Raw genomic sequence first — 18,887 nt, forward strand, 5'->3', positions numbered from 1 at the left:
TATCTTAAAGAAAGAGTTCACCAAAACATGAAAATTCATCCAAATACTTACCAAATATGTCATCTTAAACCGGTATGACCATATTGAAAAATATCAGCATATGGGTTTGAAGAACATGAGGGTGAGTAAATAATGCATGAATTAAATTTTGGGGTGAACTGTCCCTTTAAAACCACAACTGACAGCATACATCCATCTTCAATAATGTTATTCAATTCCATAAAATCCTAAAACAACTCTTTTTTTAGGCGGCACTTTTTTAAGTGTAACCTTAACAACTCGAACAAGCAGCTCTGTTTTGCTGTTTTTCACGTGTTTCTCAGGTTCTTGAGCTCCAGCTCCAATTGTTGGATTCTCTTGTCCTTTTCTCCGAGTTCATCTTTGAGTTTCCCAATTTCATCCTGCTGCTTGTAGACCATCTTCAGGAGCTGCATATGAGACCGAAAAATCTCCTTAATATCTCACTTTATTTTCATCAAATAATTATGTAGAGAGCAAATGGAGTCTTCTGGATCAGATGTTGCTTCTTAGAAAAACTCCCTCTTATGGGCAATTTAAAGTTAAAATCCCATATTAAAAGAATAAATCAACAAACTTAAACTCAAGGCAGCTGGTCAAAGAATCAAATCAAAAGCAGACAAAACAGATGAAATATTATTTCTAGTGTGACGCTACCAAAGTTTGTGATGAGAAACACACTGAAGTGCTGCATCAAAGCTGGATTTGTTTTGCTAAAAATACCTCATTTATAATGTCTGATCTGAAGACCCCAAAATAGTCACAAAAACACATTCATTCTCTATTAATAACACATTATTCATCTATAAAAGCACATTTACTTTATGTTTGAATATCAGTTACAGTTTTTGCATAAGCCCGCATGAGACTTGCTTATTTACTTGGTTAATTTAAAAATACTTCAGTGAAAAATGCACAGAACAAAAGCTTTATCAAATAACATGTTGTCCAAGCACAGAAACCAGACGGGAAAGCAGCTAATGAGGCACATCTGTAGATGCGCTTCATCTGTTTCATCATCAGATGGCAGTATAATATATATTAAGATGGCAATAAATATATATTAATGGGTTTTATCACATGGAAGAAAAAAGTAACAGTAAATCAGCATATTAGAATGATTTCTGAAGATCATGTGACACTGAAGACTGAAGTAATGATGCTGAAAATTCAGCTTTGCATCACAGAAATAAATTACATTTTAAAATATATTCAAATAGAAAACATGTATTTTAAATTATAATAATATTTCACAATTTTACTGTTTTTACTGTATTTTTGATCAAATAAATGCAGCCTTGGTGAGCCAGAGAGACTTCTTTCATAGAAGTGCAACAAATCTCCAACAGTAACACACACACACACACACACCCACACCTCTTTGTCTGTGTTTGGTGAAATGCTCTCCAGCAGATCAATGCCCTTCACTGTCCGTCTGTCCCGTTTAGATGCTCTGAGACCTGCTGGATTTGGATATTTATATGCTTCTTTAAGAGAAATCAGCAGCGGCCCTGTATAAATACACACACACAGATGACATTACACACATCTGTCCAGATCAGACATATTAATGAATTCAGATCATGTTCATTTATCCATTTATTTTTTAAAATACTGTACATGAAGATTGTCACCTCTGTCAATCCCACTGAGCCACTCAGCGGCCGACAGGGCCGATTCTGTGCCCGCCGTCATGGGGAAAATATCCTCCTGGTACGTCTCAGACTGCAGCGCACACAGATAAAACATGCAAAACTGCTGAAAACATTACTTAAGGTTTGATTTTTTTTAGTGCATAATGGCATGGTTTCAGTCTGTTCCTCACATAATGACGACTGATTTGGTTGTTTTGCTCACCCTGCGTGGGACGATCATGGAAATGGGCTCCACCAGACCTTTCAGAGTCACCAGCTTATAAAACCTGAAGATCTCACACTCGCTCACATCCACGCCGCGTTTAGCCATCACTCCTGCACACCATCAGCAATGTTTGAATAATTGGAAAACACCTTATCATATAAGTTTATTCATATATTCTAATATTTCGGTATTAAATAAACTAATTCAAATATAAAATAAAATAATAAAACAAAAAATCTGTATTTATTTTATTTTACATTTTATGGTTCCCATTTTTTCGATTTATTGTCAAAATGACTTCCATTGTTCTATTTCTTTAAAATTTTATTTTATTTGAATAATAACCTGAAGCAAAACACCATATCATTTAATTTAGTTTAATTATATTATATTATACATTCATTAATTTCTTAATTTCTTTCTTCATTGTCCCCATAAGGAGAAATTTGTCTTGAGCAGTCAAGAGAGCAGATTACACACAAAATTAAAGTAAGATATTTTACTATATATATTATACTATATTAGTGCTATCAAACAATTAATTGTGATTAAGCACATCCAAAATATAATACGTTTTTGTTTACATAATATGTGTGTGCACTGTGTATATTTATTATATATATATAAATACACACACATACACGTATATATTTCAGAAAAAACATGTTATGTTTATATGTTTTTATATATTATAAATTATATGAATATAAATATATACATGTAAATATTTTCTAAATATGTACTGTATGTGTGTGTTTATATATACATTATAAATATACACAGTACACACACAAGTATTATGTAAACAAAAACTTATCGTGATTGTTTGACAGCACTATACTATATATATTTTACTTCATTTATTTTATTTAATTATTCATGTATTTTATTTTCAGTTTGATTGTTTTTTTTAAATAAAAAAATATTTATGTTTTTGTTTTTTATAGATTTTATTTTACTTAATAATAACTGAAGCAATGCTTGAAAAATTGGGAAACACCATACAATTTATTTATTAATATTTATACTAATATTTTAATACTAAACCAATTCGATGATAAAATAAATGAAATGTGTTCATTAGCATTAAATTTTTTGCCTTGATATTGAACTTTGCATCAAGAATATTTAATTTAACTGGTAATTTGTTTATGTTTTTGGTGACAGGAACTCACCCAGACCCTTCTGCGGAGCCGGCGATCTGAACTCCATCAAGAACTGCAGGAAGGGTTTCTCAGCACTCACCTCATAATACCTGATGTTTCCGTCTCCCTGTGGATGTGAGACGATCTCGACAGTAAGATGACCCACAGTTCTGCACGATTCAGATTATCTTAATGGAGAGTCGCTCACCTTCCCGGCCAGATAAAGCATGTGTGTGTCAGCATCATAGAAGGGGAAGAGGACACCGGACAGCCCGTCGATCTCCTCCTCTGTGATGGGAGCGGACAGATCCTCCTGCATGTTTACACACATGTCTTAAGGAATTTGTTGACTTATTCTAGTCGGCCTAGTGGCATTAAACAGTTTAGACCCTACCTGATCCCACAATGCAATCTGTCTAGTGTTCCACCTGGAGAAGCCCGTGGAGAGGACACGCTTCAGATTACCCAGAAACACCACGCGGTTCACTCTGCTGCTTTTACAGTCTGCTTCCTGTTCGGATGAACACATTATACAGAATTAAACAAGCAGGCTCAGTTAAAATATCACGTACAGTTAAAATATACATTTAAAAATAAATATATATTTTTTAATTAATATTTATTTTAGTTAAAATATACAGATATTTTGGTATTTATCATAAAAATATACAAATATAAAAAAATTACAATTTAGTGGCACCAAACTGGAATGATGCAAAGATAACATTTATTTCCAACAAAATATATTGAATTATACACACATGCACAGCTAAATATAATGTATAGTTAAAATTTAAAAATAAAATACAGAATATCTAATGAACTCAAATTAATTGAAATACAACATTTTTATGTTTATTATAAAAATAACATTTAGCAACACCAAATTAGAATAATGCAAAAATGACATTTATTTCCAATAAAATAGAATTAGTTAAACAAACATGTTCAGTTAAAATATTATGTTGTTAATATAAAAATCTAAATAATATCAAATAAAAATATAAAATAGAACTGTTTATTTAAATAATATATATTTTATTAATATATAATAATATAAATGTTTATGTTTATATACTAACTACATTATATAATAGAACTGTTTATTTTAAAACGCATTAAAATATGTTTTATTGTTTATATTTATTATAAACAAAAATAAAAATAAAATTATAATTCTGTGACACCAAATTGGCATAACGCAAAAATATAATTTATTTACAACATAATATATTTAATTAAACAGACATGTACAGTTAAATATAATGTGTAGCTAAAATATAAATAAAAAATTAAAATATCATTTTTTATTTTAAATTAAAATATAGATATATTTTAATTCCATGACACCAAATTAGATTAATGACAATTAAAATATAATGAATTAATTAAATATATATTTTTTAATTTATTATAAAAATAATATTTTTAATAAATATAATATTGCAACACCAATCAGAATAACGCACAAATATAATTTATTTTCAACATAATATATGTAATTAAGCACTTGTGGTTAAAATATAATCTAAATATAACATAAAAAAATATCAAATATTATTTATTTATTTTAAAATACAAATATTTATTTATAAAAACTATAAAAATTATAATTCAAAAACATTTATTCTATTTTTTATTATTATAATCAGAATTATACAAAAACAACACTGATTTCCAAATACATATGGTTTGCGGTATATGACGTCTGCTCTCACCTGAAGAACTTTCCCTGAACGTGGATCAATAATGCGCAGTTTTTTATCCTTACAGCTGGTGGCCAGTAAACTTCCATCAGTGTTGAAGGACATACAGAGGATGACGTCTGGATGGCTGTCAATCATCTTCCCAGCCACGCCCTCCTCCAGGTTCCAGATCAGAATCTGTAACATCATGGGTTTGTCATTCAGGTCACTTCGGGTTAGTTAGAGCTAGTTCTGGTTGTCGTGGTTACCTTGCAGTCGTATCCGGCGCTGAGCAGGATGCCGCTGCAAGTGGGATGCCACTCGATAAGCCCCGCCCCCCGGCTATGACCAATCAGGATCATCAGAGCTTCGGTCATATTCCTCCTCAGACCGCCGTCAGGAATCTGCCAGATTCTCACCTGGAGGTCAAAGGTCACGGCTGCATTGGCATAAATGTCGTTGCCATAATCATCACAGTTAACCGGTTAGATTCTCACCGTACAGTCCTCGGAGCTGGATGCGATGATGTTGTCCATGAACGGACTCCATTTGATGTCCATCACGCTGCCCTGGTGGCCGCAGACCTTTGGGTGATGAGGGTCTATTCTCCCTGGCTGAGAGACAATGAGCTCATATTTAGACCGGGGCTAGTTGTCACACGGGAAAGTTGTCTAAATCTCAGTAGTCAAACGTTTTCTCTAGCAGTGGTGTTGTATGTTGGTAACATCTAGTTAATTTTATCTGACAAAAAATTCCATTCTCATATGCTATTATTACCATCGGTGAGGTAAAAGTGAACATAATAACACAACACTGACATATATTAAGACATGAGTCACTTTATAACAGTGTTCGTTCATTAATGTGAGGTCGGGGCAAGTTGTCACATAGGTTTTATATGCTGTAAAATTAAACTTTATATATTAGTTAAAGTGAGATTAAACATATTTACATAGTTTTCATTGATTTAAATAAAGATAAAATAAAATATAAATATTAGATGAACAATTCATTTTAAAAATGTAATAAAAAATTATGAAAACATAAAATGGTTTTATTTAAAATTATTAAAAATTAATGAAAAAGAAACTTTTAAAATATCGCCTTAGAAACTTATTGAAATAAAATATATGTAGGTAGGTTGAAATACTAAAGTTACTAAAACTGAAAAATAAATTACAGCTAAATAATATTTAGAATAATTTTACATTCAAATAAATATTAAATAGAAATATGTACTTTATTCATTAGTTAAAGTGAGAAATCAGTGTTTCCATTATTTCATTTTTGTTTGATCTAAACAATGGTTTTATTTTTATTTTTTTATTTATTGCATGTCATATTTTTCATTTTTAAATGCATTTCAAGCTGTATTTCATGTTTCATAATTGTTTTTACGGTTTAAATTGGGTTGAAAAAACAAATAGGCAATAAAATGTCTAAATTAAAATAGCCAATTAAATAGCAATATTTAAATACAAATTTTAATACGCATATGCTGGAGAAGATGGTATTGCATTTTTAAGGTATTCTTCTCAACTTTTATGAGAATACTGTGCAACTGTGACAACTTACCCCATATGTGTTAACTAAACTGTATTTTTTTGTCACCCTGCAATCATTGTTTTATAGTCTTTTTATTTCTCTCTCTTTATATTTAAATTCTTTTTCTACATTTAAGTTCTTATTTCTAGAAGGTGGCATTACAAACTATCCTTTCTGGCTTCACAGAAATCTAAGCAGCCACATTAACTTAACTAGCATTCAGTTGCTAACAGTAAATCATTTGATTCACTACATTCTCTTAAGTTTCATAAAACACATTTCTGATGTGGTTTTGCCTCAGTAGAGTGTGTGCACTTGAGGACTGAACTAACTAGTATCAGAAGTCTAACAGAGGGCTGATTGAGCATCTGTACCAGCCGCAACCATCTCTCATTCCCAGAGAGACTCTGACATCAATACATCCTCCAAACGCTGTAAACACACGCTTATGAAAGTGAAAGTGAAGTGGCATACGGCCAAGTATGGTGACCCATACTCGGAATTCATGCTCTGCATTTAACCCATCCAACGTGCACACACACAGCAGTGAACACACACACACACACACAGCAGTGAACACACACACACACACACACACACACACGGAGCAGTGGGCAGTCATTTATGCTGCGGCGCCCGGGGAGCAGTTGGGGGTTCGGTGTCTTGCTCAAGGGCACCTCAGTCGTGGTATTGAGGGTGGAGAGAGCGCTGGACATTCACTCCCCCCACCTACAATCCCTGCCGGCCCGAGACTCGAACCCACAACCTTTGGATTACGAGTCTGACTCTCTAACCATTAGGCCACGACTTTATGGATTACTACTGTCTCTAATGGCATTTGCACATGATCACTGGTTAAACAACTTTACTGTGATAGTACTGAGACCAAAACCTTACACCAGTTTGTTCTACTGTGCGTTGTACAGATATGCTTTCATTGGATGGATGGATAAACTAGTACTTTTGCCTAGTGAATGGTTATGCTCCCACTGGTTGATTAAACAAGTTTGTTTCAGTATATACAGAGTGGTTATTCTATAGTTAATCGGATAGTTAAACCAGTTTGTTGTAATAGGGGCAAAATGATTATGCTCCAGTTGGTTGGTTAAATTACCATATTTAATTTTAGCATTTACAGTATGGTTATGCTGCATTAGGTTGGTTGGTCATACTAGTTTAAGTATGCACAGTAAGATTTGGCTTCACTTATTGGGTTAAATTAGTTTGTTTTATGGGCGGTATGACTATGATTATATGATTATGTTTCACTTGGTAAACTAGTCTTTTGTGGAAGACGTTTTTTTTACTGTGAACAGTATGATTACACCACTTGGTTGGTTAAATTAGTTTTAGTATGCAGACTACAACTACATTTTAACTGATAGGATGATTAAACTAATTTGTTTTAGTACACACAGTATAGTTATGAGTCAGTTGAATAGTTAAACTAGTTTGTGTCAGTATGCACAGTATGACTTTGCTTTGATTGGTTGGTTAAGCTAGTTTCAGTTTTGCACAGTATGCTGAAGCTTTGGTTGAAAAGTTGGTTAAACTAGATTGTTTTAGTATGCTGTACGCAGTATGGTTATGCTTCATTTGGAAAGTTAGTTTGTTTCATTTGGAAACTAGCTGTGCACAGTACATTTTTGCTTCAGTTGAAAAGTTAGTTAAACTTGCTTGTTTTAGTATGCACACTATGGTTATGCTTCAGTTGGATAGTTGATTAAACTAGTTTGTTTTCATGGACAGTATGATTAAGTGTTAACTGATTGGTTAGACTAGATTGTTTTAGTATGCACAGTATGACTATGCTATAGTTGGTTAACCTAGTTTTATTATGCACAGTACAGTTGTGCTTCAAGTGGTGAGTTGATTAAACTAGTTAGTTTTAGTATGCACAGTATGACAATACTTTGGTTGGTTAAACTAGTTTTAGTACAGTTATGCTTCATTTGGAAAGTTGTTTAAGTAGTTTGTTTTCATATGCACAGTATGACAATGATTTGGTTGTTTAAAATGTTGTAGTATGCACAATACATTTGGATAGTTGGTTAAACTAGTTTGTTTCAGTATGCACAGTACAGTTATGCGTCATTTGGAAAATTGGTTTAACTAGTTTGTTTTCAAATGTACAGTATGACTATGTTTTATTAATGGGATGGTTAAACTATTTTTGGTATGCTCCGTATGTTTCAGATGAATAGTTGTTTAAACTAGTTTATATTAGTATGCACATAATGGTTATGCTTCAGTTGAAAAGTTGGCTAAACTTTTGATTTCATTTTGTATGGTTGGTTACACTGGTTACACTTGGTTACATTTTTGATTGGTTACACTAGTTTCTTTTAGTATGAACAGTATGAATATATTTTAATTGATTGGATGGTTGAACTAGATTTAATATGCACAGTACAGTTAAATTGAATTTGAATATTTGGTTAAATTTGTATGTTTGCAAATACACAGTATGATTTTAATTTAACTGATTGGCTAAACTAGTTACTTTTAGTATAATATGCTTTAATTGGTTGGATGGTTAAACTAGATTGTTTTAATATGCACAGTATGGTTATGCTTCAGTTGCATAGTGGGTTAATCTAGTTAAACTAGTTTGTTTGAGGATGTATTGTACATTATGGTTATGCTTTAGTCCCATAACTAGTTAAACAAGTTTATTTTAGTGTGCACATGCACTGTATGGTTATGCTTCAGCTGAAAAGTTGGCTAAACTAGTTTGTTTTAGTATGCACATTATGATTTCACCTTGATTGGTTACACTAGTTTATTTTAGTATGAACAGTATGAATATGGTTTAATTGATTGAATGGTTGAAATCATTTTAGTATGCACAGTATGGTTATGTTTCAGATAAATAGTTGGTATAACTAGTTTAATATGGACAAAACAGCTACACTTTAATTGATCGTATGGTTAAAATAATTTTAGTTTGAACAGAATTGTTATTGTGCTTTAATTGCATAGTTGTTAGACTAGTCAGTCTAGTTTATTTTAGTATGTACAGTATGGCTATGCTTAGTTGAGTATACACAGTAGGATTATGCTTCAGCTGTTTTGGTAAGCAGAGTATGGTTAGGTGTTATTAACTCTACCTTATTAAGCGGGATAACGAGGAACGCTCCTCCTCCCGCGCTCTCGGTGACCACGGCGAGGAATTTGGGGTTGACGGCACAGAAGTGGTTGTCATGGACGCTGTGAGTGATGGGAATTCCCTCGTAACACTGTTCCCTGCTTCCCGTTTTTCCATAAACATGCCGGAACTTGGAGCTTCTGTACATGGAGTGCCACGACATCTACAAACACAGTGAGAAATCACTGGTTACACAGACTAAACCAGCAGCACCAATAACACACATAACCCATGATGAGCACTCAGGTTAGCAGCTCTTGCAGGTTTCTGTTTAATGAATGCGTCTGAGGTTTATAGCAGGATGCAGAGTTTGACAGCTGCCACATCCCACATGTTCTAACGTCAGCGATCAAACAGAGAACATGACCCATTTTCCCTCGTGTTGCTCTCTCTCTCTCTCAAGAGGGTGACGTTGCATTCGGGCGGACAACTCCAATTAATGAGTTGGAGGATTTGCAGAAGAAAGATCTGCTACATATAATCTTCTTCAGTCTCATGCACCCTATATAGCAGATGAAGAGAAACACAGAGTGAATGTTTCTCGCTCCTTTATAAGTCTAACCTGACTAACAGTCACTAAAAAGTGTGATATAATCACATGGAAATGCAAAAATGACACATTTAATATTGACTCTGACTCTTGTGTGATTCTCTCATCCTGTGGTTTTTGTTTGAGTCAGTTGCTTTTCATTGTTTGCTATTGTTTCAGCTCAATTCCTGCTTTGCCCCCATGTGTTTCCTTCTTTTGCTCTCAAACACAAACACACTCCGACTCGAACCGAATCTTCAGGGATTCAAACACAATGGGAATCCATCCGCACCCTCTGCTCAAGAAGGGAAGTGAATTATATTCATATCTTCATATAAAGACAACATGAGCAACACAGAATGCACAACCGTCACTATTTAACTCACTTATGTGCTTGTAATAGACTAGATTGGAAAGAGAAAAGATTTCACACACATTCCCAGTTGTTTGTTTTCACATTTTAATACCTGCAAAAAAAAAAAACTTTTTAATCAGTATTTTTCGTCTTTAAAACAAGATGCATTTGCTATGCAAAACAACTTGAATTCAGATTGTTATTATTATTATTTTTACCCCATTAATAAATATTTTATTATAGTTATATATTTAAAACAAGAAAAATGTTGGTGGTTAAATATTTTTCACTACAAATCAAGACAAGAATATTATTTTGCATTATATATAACAAAATAAAGTCAAATATTGAAGCTTTGGTCATCTTTCTAATAATATTGTGTATAACTTATCAATAATAAGGATTTAATTGGTGATACTGTGCAGTAAATAAAAAATATGCATTTCTAGCTAATTTCTTTATCCATAATATACTGTAATCTCATAATATATTTATATTAGATCATACTATATTCTTTTTACTCACGAAAAAGAAAACATGCTATTAATATGAGACTTAAAAATTATAAAATATATTAATTATAAAAATAAGATAATAAAAACATTAGCTTTTCATATTATAAACTAGTTGTATTTTGAAATTATAATATAATCGTTTCATTAATAAAAGAATTGTGCAAAAAAATATATTCATTATAAAAGTAAAAAATAAAAATGTTATTCATTTCCATGATTTTCTTTACATTTTCTCTGGGAATCCTGCTCTCAGCCATTGACTCAACTAGATCCTGACCATTTCTATGCAGCATCTTCATTCAAACTCTCATGTCAGTCGTCTTACCTGAACTTTGGTCATGAAGATCTGCTCTTTTTGAGCTCCAAATGATCTTCTGCTGCTGAACTAATGAAGAGAAAGACAGAGAGAGTAAATGACACACATCTGCTGCTGCTGTTGAGTGTGTGAGTCAAACACAAACACACATGCTGGAAACACGACTCCTCCCTCCATCTCTCTCTCTCTCTCTCTCTCTCTCTCTCTCTCTCCATCTCTCTCTCTCTCTCTCTCTCTCTCTCTCTGGTGATTATATAACAAATGCAGGGTTTGACTGTCGCGCTGAAATAAACTCTGATCCGCTTTAACATGTGCTGGATACATCTGCATGTTCAGTTCACAGGTGCATCTCGCAGAAAAAGGGTCAAAATATAGATTTTTTACTTCATTAATTTCATGACAGTAGAATGTAAAATGCCGCGTTAAATATGGGGTGAATTATGAAGAATGACTCCAAACATTGATTTGTACTTAAGTAACCTTGATGTTTAAGAGATGAAAGCTTCATTTAGAAATGCATTCAGCTGATGTTTTGGGCGTACTGTTCATAACCCAGAGAGTTTTCATTATAGTTTTTATAATGTTTAAAGTATGTCCTTCTGACAATATCTAATCAAGGACTGAATTAAAGCTCTGCTAAATGACTAAATGTCATCAGGACACAAATCAAAACTGATCTGATGCCCTCATCTGGCCCGTGAGATAAAACACCAGCCACTGGAAACAATCAATCATTTGTGGAATTAAACGTATTTTGTGAATAAAATTGAATGTTTTAGATTTTTGGAAAGTAAACGAAGGGCTAGTTGTCACAAAGTGCAATTATATAAATCTCCAGCAGTGTTGCCAATAGTTGCAAATCACATCTTTGCTGGTGAATTTTTTTTAATGAAAACTCCTCATGACTAAGTTTGAGAAGAGTAATAAATAAACAAATTAAAAAATATTATTAAAATAAAAATCTCTTATCAACAATATAAATTAATTTTATATTTTTATTCATAATATAATCAAATAATCTGTATATTAAATCATGATATAATATTTTTACAAATAAAATACATTTGAAGTTGTATTAATTATTTCATAATGAGTTGTATGCTCATGTCAGACCGAATTAATTTGATATAAAAAAACAACAAACACTGGCAAAATGATGAGAAAAAATATAACAGAGACACAAGGATGCCAAACGTAATGAAAACACCTAGCAACCACCCAGACTATCCTAGCATCTGCCATGCTGAAAACTACTAAAAATATATTATATATATACATATTCCACACAAACACACACGTCTGTAAAACACATGCATTCATAAACACACACACACATGCATTTCCAGGGTTAATCGTGAAACAGACCTGATCTGGCAAAGACATCTCTGTCTGGTCTTCATGCCGTCTGGCCCAGATGAACGAAATCCACGCCAAACTTTGCGTAGCTTTGCTCCATGACACCCTTCCTGTCCCAGGATTTACTGTAATAAAGACACCGATGACCTCATGTTTCAGACTGACTTCACTTCTGTTTGATGTTATTTTAGCACATCTGATTCATTTGAGTTAATTTAACGCAGGTTTAATTGCAGCAGTTTTTGGCTGTGAACATTATTAACTGAATCACACCCACAAAATCTATATTTAAAACTTTATAGTGGCCTGACGTCTGCTAATCCATATTCCAGATATTTTCATGGCTTTCCAGTTCCTTAATCACTTCTTGTTTTGGCAAAAATTATTAGTCTTTTTTTTTTTTTTTTTTACCTGTCCAATTAAAATATCTAAAAATCTTTAAAACAAGACAACAACATTAAGATATTTACATGTTTCCATTACATCTTTTTTATTATATCTTGAATTTAAGTGTTTTTGCCTACTTTGAAAACAATATCCTATTAAAGATGCATTAAAGTTTTAATATCTTATGCAGCGTTTTCTTCATGCAATTAAAGATTTTTAACTTTTGAACTAGTTTATACTTAAAACAAGTGATAAAATATCATATTTAAGATAGATTATTTGAAAGTCATAATGTTTTATGCAGTGTTGTCTTACTGCAATCATATATCTTTAAATTATTGTATTTAAAAATGGGGGGGGGGGGGGGCATAATAAATATGCAATATAATTAAAACATTATAAATCAGAATATTACATTTACATTTGAAAGTATGTTATAATAGAAAAATGTTATCTCAAACTGTATTTCACAATATTATTGTTTTTACTGTATGATGAGCAGAAGAGACTTCTTTAAAAAACATAAAAAATCTTTTGAATGGAAGTTTAGATGACAGGAAAAGAAGAATAAGATACAAAATATAGAGTTTAATACAATTATTTAACATACTGTATACAATTAAAGAACAAAAAACACAATAAAAACCTTGAATTCTGATATAAATTTGTGTCTGTTCCTCAGATTAAACTATCAGATGACTTCAGGAGATTCCTGAATACTTTCATTTATGTCCTTTCAGGACTACATCTTTTGTATTCCACAGAAGAAACTCATAAAGTTTGAAAATGACACAAGTGTGAGTAAATGATGATTGCACTTCAGTTGTCCTGTGCACTGGAAGTTAATTCCTCTAAGAATTACAGCAAAGACCTTGTCTGCAGTTAATCAGCTCCTGCTTTGTTATTCTGGCGTATCAAACATCCCGTCACGTCTGGAGTCTCTTAAGCGCACTGAGTCACAGCATGAAGGTGAACGGCTAATCAGCAGCATCTTTGGTGTGGTGGCTGTTTTATATCCCCTCACCATCTGTTTACTTCGGTTTCCCACGTTTGACAAACCATACCAGAAACTAGCCATTGCACTGTTTTGGTTCAAAGGTTTTAGCTTGAAGCAAGACACTTTTAGGGAAAAACATTGCTTTTGCATGCACCGTTCACTTTTAAGTGCATGTTTGCACTTTAATCTTGTGTCTGTAGATTTCAATTACAATACATATCTTTAAAAGTTGTTTTGTCAAAATGAGTTTGTTTCTCCACTTCAGCTGCACTTACATCACAAGTTACAGTTTTATTCCTATCTATATTCTGAAGGTTTTTATGGAGGGGTTTGTTCATATATCATTTGTTTGATTTTGTTATTGCAGTTTATTTTCAAATACAATGCATATTGTTAAAGGCAGCTTTCTCCAAATCAGTTTGTTTCTGCTCTTTAGCTGCACTTACATACACCAAACTTTGCCGTTTTATTCCTATCTATATCCTGAAGGTTTTTATAGAGGGGTTTGTTCATATATTATTCCCCTGATGTCTTTAACATTTTATTACTAATACATGGTGATTTTTTTTCTCTGGCTGATGACAGTGTTTGCTGATTTATTGTGTGATAAAAATAGATATCCAAAATGTTAACAAAATCAAACAAGTATTTCATCCAGTGTTCAGATTTATATTCTGGAAATGTAAGAAAATGAAAATAGATTATGCATCACTATTTAAACTTAAAGAATTATAAGTTTGCTTAAAATTAGCTTTTTTTTTACCCTACTCACCGGTGGTGCATTAATGCATGACGTGTATAGATTCAAAACTCCCCAAAGTATGTGTTTTAAAGCTTGATGCCACAAGAGAATAAACCTACAGCCACAATTTTGATTTCTTGGGGTTTTTAAAGAATGCATGGAGTGGAAATTCTGGAAGTTCTGGCAGCAACGTGTGTAGTGTTTTCCGACAGATGTGAAGTCCAGAGAGCTGGAGAACTTCATTTTCCACAGCTACACATCTGGAGAGAGAGATACAGCAGCTTTAAGAGCAGTTACGTATGTGGGAAACTACAAGAGAAGCATAGGTATCTGCCTCAAACTCTCTCTCTGTGTTTGAGGACGGTCGCACCGTTTTCCTCCTCCTCGAGACAGCTGTCAGCTCCTCCTTCTCAGATGTAGTTCTGCTGCGGTTCAGGACTCGATCAGACCCGACTATCTGCTCTTGCTGTGATGACCTGATGCACACAAACACACTGACCTATTCATGTATGAACGTATGGAGTACACTTGCATCTTTCTGCTGTGCGTCGCCGCTCTGATGCCAGGTGAGTGTGTGTGAGTGTGTGTCAGTGTTAAGGGGGGATGTGAGTTTACGCAAGCATGTTTGTCAGTGCACTTAGAGTCTGAGGACAAAACAGTCTTCACACGTGAGATAAATCTGATTAAATCTCAAATAAGTAAATTAATTTTGGTTCCAGGTTTTCTTTCAGGGTTCCTCATGAGAAACAGTTCCAAATGAGTCACTAATTGTCATCCAGTAAGAATAGAGAGCTGTAAAATGAATGTGAAGGTGCTCAGATTATTTCATGAGAAATATAGAAGCTTATATTGAGATCTTGGTGCAGTTTGAGATATTCTTGAGATCTGAAACTCTTGAGGAGACTGATGTGAGATTACTGGGATCTTTCTCAGGAAAAAACTGTGGATATTTAGGCAAAAGTCTTGATTTGCTCTTTATTTTAATCTTACTCTGTCTAGAATATTATTTTGAGATATTCTATAGGTTATTTTTTATTTAACAAGCATGATGAAACTCAAAAATTCTATGCTTTATAAGTTCTGAAATATGCTGCATTGTATTTATATTTATACTTTAGGTAGCCTATTTTTGCAAAAGTTGCTTGCGGTTTGGGGCTTATAATATGAGTTGATATGAAGTTCAATAAATTGAATCGCAAATAACAGGGAACGTTCTGGCAAGGTTCTCTCAAAGTTATGAACAAACATTCTTACATAAACAGAACGTTCGTTCAAAGATAATTGGTCTTTAATAATGTTTTCAAAACTTTAGCACAAAAACATTATTTATACATTGTTCATGGAACGTTTTTTTTTTTCTGAAACGTTTTAGTTGGTTGTTCGTCTAATCTTTTTTAAAATGCTACTTTTTGTTTCAGAACATTCAAAAGTAACACCAAACGTAACGTTGTAACGTGATAAAATGTAACGCTCCATAATGCTTGCATAATCAAGCAAAAACGTTTTAAAACATCTAAAACGTTCCAAAATAACGTTTTCAAAACTTAAATGGAACGTTAACAAAACGTTCTAAGAACACATTTTTGTTACCGCTCTGGGAACGTCAGGTTGATAATGGAGGAACTCTAGAGAAACTGTGACCTTCATCCAGATGGACTTTTACGGGAAGGATCTAGTTCCTGGATCAAACACACAATCTGGATCCACTTATGCACTTGCTCTTCTAATGGACCTACACAGGAGGGCACATGTCATACATGGGTTGGGTTACAATAAATGTATGCAGAGAAGATCAATTCTGGCGAACCGAATCCCCAGAAATATCTATATGCCGTTAGGGATTTTTAAAGAGCTGAGAAGTGGTTACCTCAAGTCTTAGCTCATAAATACAGATCTATCCAAACTAGACCTGCCAGAACTTCAGCTAGACGGATTTCCAAGAGCAGTGGCTCCCAAAAGGGTTCCAAGACAATATTCATAATCTTTAAAAAATAAATGTAACATTTTAAATAGTTGCAATTGGTAACAATGCAGTCAAACCTATGTAGCTACAAGCCTTAATTAGCTTAATTAGCATACATAGCGAGTCAGAAAGAATAAAACTGTGATTGTGTCCTGTAAAAGGAGCCATTCGGTAATGCATGATTTGATTTGCAGTAACATACATGCGTTTGCGTGTGGTGCCCAGCAGAGGACGCAGATTTATTACATTGTTTACGTGCATCTCTGAGTAACATGAACTCTTAAAATACTGTCATTTAAAAACAATAGACTGCTCAATGTGGAAAAAGTACGTCTGAGGCAAGATATTTTTAAGGAATGCGTTGGAAAAAGGACCCAGCTTTTGTAATCCTTAGTTCAAAACACATGTGACAGAAGGAGCATATTTCATAATGTCACTGTGATGCATTAATGCTTACAGAGATGTTTCTCTTCGTTTTCGTCAACACGTGATCAGCGATCTGATTGGCTGATGACACCGGAAGTGTCTGAGCCTGTTTATATCATGATATGAACAATGAGGAGAAAATAATATCCATCTGACAGATTTTAACCTACTTTCAGCTTAATCAAAACCAGAGTTTTTTTTCCAATATTTAGTTTTGAGATGCTGACCTAATTATGCCCTCTTGTGTGCTTGGATGTCACAGTCTGGAGTGTTTTTTTGAGGAGAGGTGTGCTGTTACTTTATTAAGCGATTAGACTTGCGATTTTCACCTGCTGGATCATAAAACAGGTGAAAAAAAAAACTAGAAAAATTAGATTTAAAGAGGGACCTGGGCCATATCTATCAGACTTGGATGAGTCAGAAGAGCCACCTGTCCAATAATTCAAATTTAAGAGCGCTTTCCCAGAAACCTTCGACGACTTTACCATGCTGGAATCTTACACAGTCACTTGCCATGTGAGTGTAATGTCTGGTTCATTTCTGGCCCGAAGTGTTGGTCGTGGATTCATTTCTCATCCAAGCCAGAGCCGGTCTGAAAGAACTGAGATAAATCCACATCTTTTCTTTAACACAGATACAAAAAATGTCTAACCAAACTGGCTTTAGCTGGTCTGCCAGTCTAGTCATGCTGGTTTTGCAAAAAATTTAACTTAAGTTCAATATGAAGTTTGGTTTTCAGTAGCTTTTTTTAAAGCTTCATAAGTGCAGTCTTTATGCAAAGGATTTTTTGTCCATTTTTAAGGCAACATTGCAGGTATCCTTCATGGAAAGACAATCCCATTATGCAGTGCAACAATCTGGTAGATGAAGCTGGAGAAAATAGGTTGTACTTTCATTATTAAAATTATTCAATGATTTTAAATTGGATTTTTTTTTGTGTGTGTGATTTTTTTAACATAACAGAAAAACTACTGATAAAAATTGTTCAATGCAATTAAAAAGTATGTATTTTACCCAAAATATATGTATTTTGCTGGGCTAAAAACAACCCAACTTGGGCTATTTGGCAACCCAGCGCTGGGTAAATATTGGGCAGAACACATGCTGACCCAGCAGGTTGGGTTAAATGTTTTTACCCAACATGCTGGGTTGTTCTATTTAAGTCAACTATTGTTTAAAAATGATTGTATTGCTGGCTTAAAATGGACTGGTAATTACATTTTTTCATTATTAAGCAAGAACACATGGACAAAATACAAGACAAATTGAATTTATTTGGGTGAATACAGCATAGTTTACAATATTACATAAATTTATTTAACAAACATTTTAGACATAAAATATCATTTTAATTTAAGTGTATTCAACCGTTCTCTCTAATCGCTTTTTACCGAAATAGTGCTAATTCTCGTGCCGGTGTGTCGCCGAAATCTGAGCCGGTGAAGGGCTCAAGACTCCAAAACCTGGCCAAAAACAGAGATTAGAGAACATATTTAAACCGCTTTCTCCTGAAGAGGACTCAAATAGCCCACGCTTTGACTTTAACTCAGCAGCGTTAAAATCTACCCAGCAATTTAGTTACAGAAAATCTACCCAGCACCTGGGTAAAAATAGCCCAATAAAATGACCCAACAAGCTGAACCCGGCATTTGGGTAAATAACCCAGCATTTTTTAGAGTGTTGCTAAACCAACCAGCTTTATCCAGACAGAATAATTAATTGAAATGCTGGGGCTTCTGTTTGAATTTTACATTGCATTTACATTTAATCATTTAGCAGACACATTTATCCAAAGCGACTTACAAAAGAGGACAATAAAGCAATCAAATTCAACAATAGAGCAATGATATGCAAGTGCTATGACAGTTAGCTTAACGCAGTACACGTAGCAAGGTTTTTT

General features: G+C 33.5%; 2 protein-coding genes across 2 annotated transcripts in view; one reads left to right on the forward strand and one right to left on the reverse strand.

The window, feature by feature from the left end:
- Positions 1 to 308: 308 nt before the first annotated feature.
- coro2bb (coronin, actin binding protein, 2Bb) lies at positions 309 to 9,564 on the reverse strand (the record flags this gene model as incomplete). The annotated part of the gene is made up of 11 exons (XM_079411531.1): positions 309 to 428; positions 1,396 to 1,529; positions 1,653 to 1,743; positions 1,876 to 1,988; positions 3,054 to 3,150; positions 3,232 to 3,336; positions 3,418 to 3,534; positions 4,742 to 4,906; positions 4,978 to 5,127; positions 5,206 to 5,322; positions 9,364 to 9,564. 11 exons carry the CDS (start codon positions 9,562 to 9,564, stop codon positions 309 to 311), a joined length of 1,410 nt encoding a protein of 469 aa, XP_079267657.1.
- A 5,446-nt stretch (positions 9,565 to 15,010) lies between these two features.
- itga11b (integrin, alpha 11b) overlaps positions 15,011 to 18,887 on the forward strand; it is a 53,216-nt gene continuing 49,339 nt past the window's right edge. Inside the window, exon 1 of the mRNA XM_079412021.1 lies at positions 15,011 to 15,164. Coding sequence (XP_079268147.1) covers positions 15,104 to 15,164 — 61 coding nt within the window. The 5' untranslated portion in view covers positions 15,011 to 15,103. The remainder of the gene's footprint in view (positions 15,165 to 18,887) is intronic.

The sequence above is a fragment of the Barbus barbus genome (genome assembly GCF_936440315.1).
Source record: "Barbus barbus genome assembly, chromosome: 48".
NCBI classification, from domain to species: domain Eukaryota; kingdom Metazoa; phylum Chordata; class Actinopteri; order Cypriniformes; family Cyprinidae; genus Barbus; species Barbus barbus.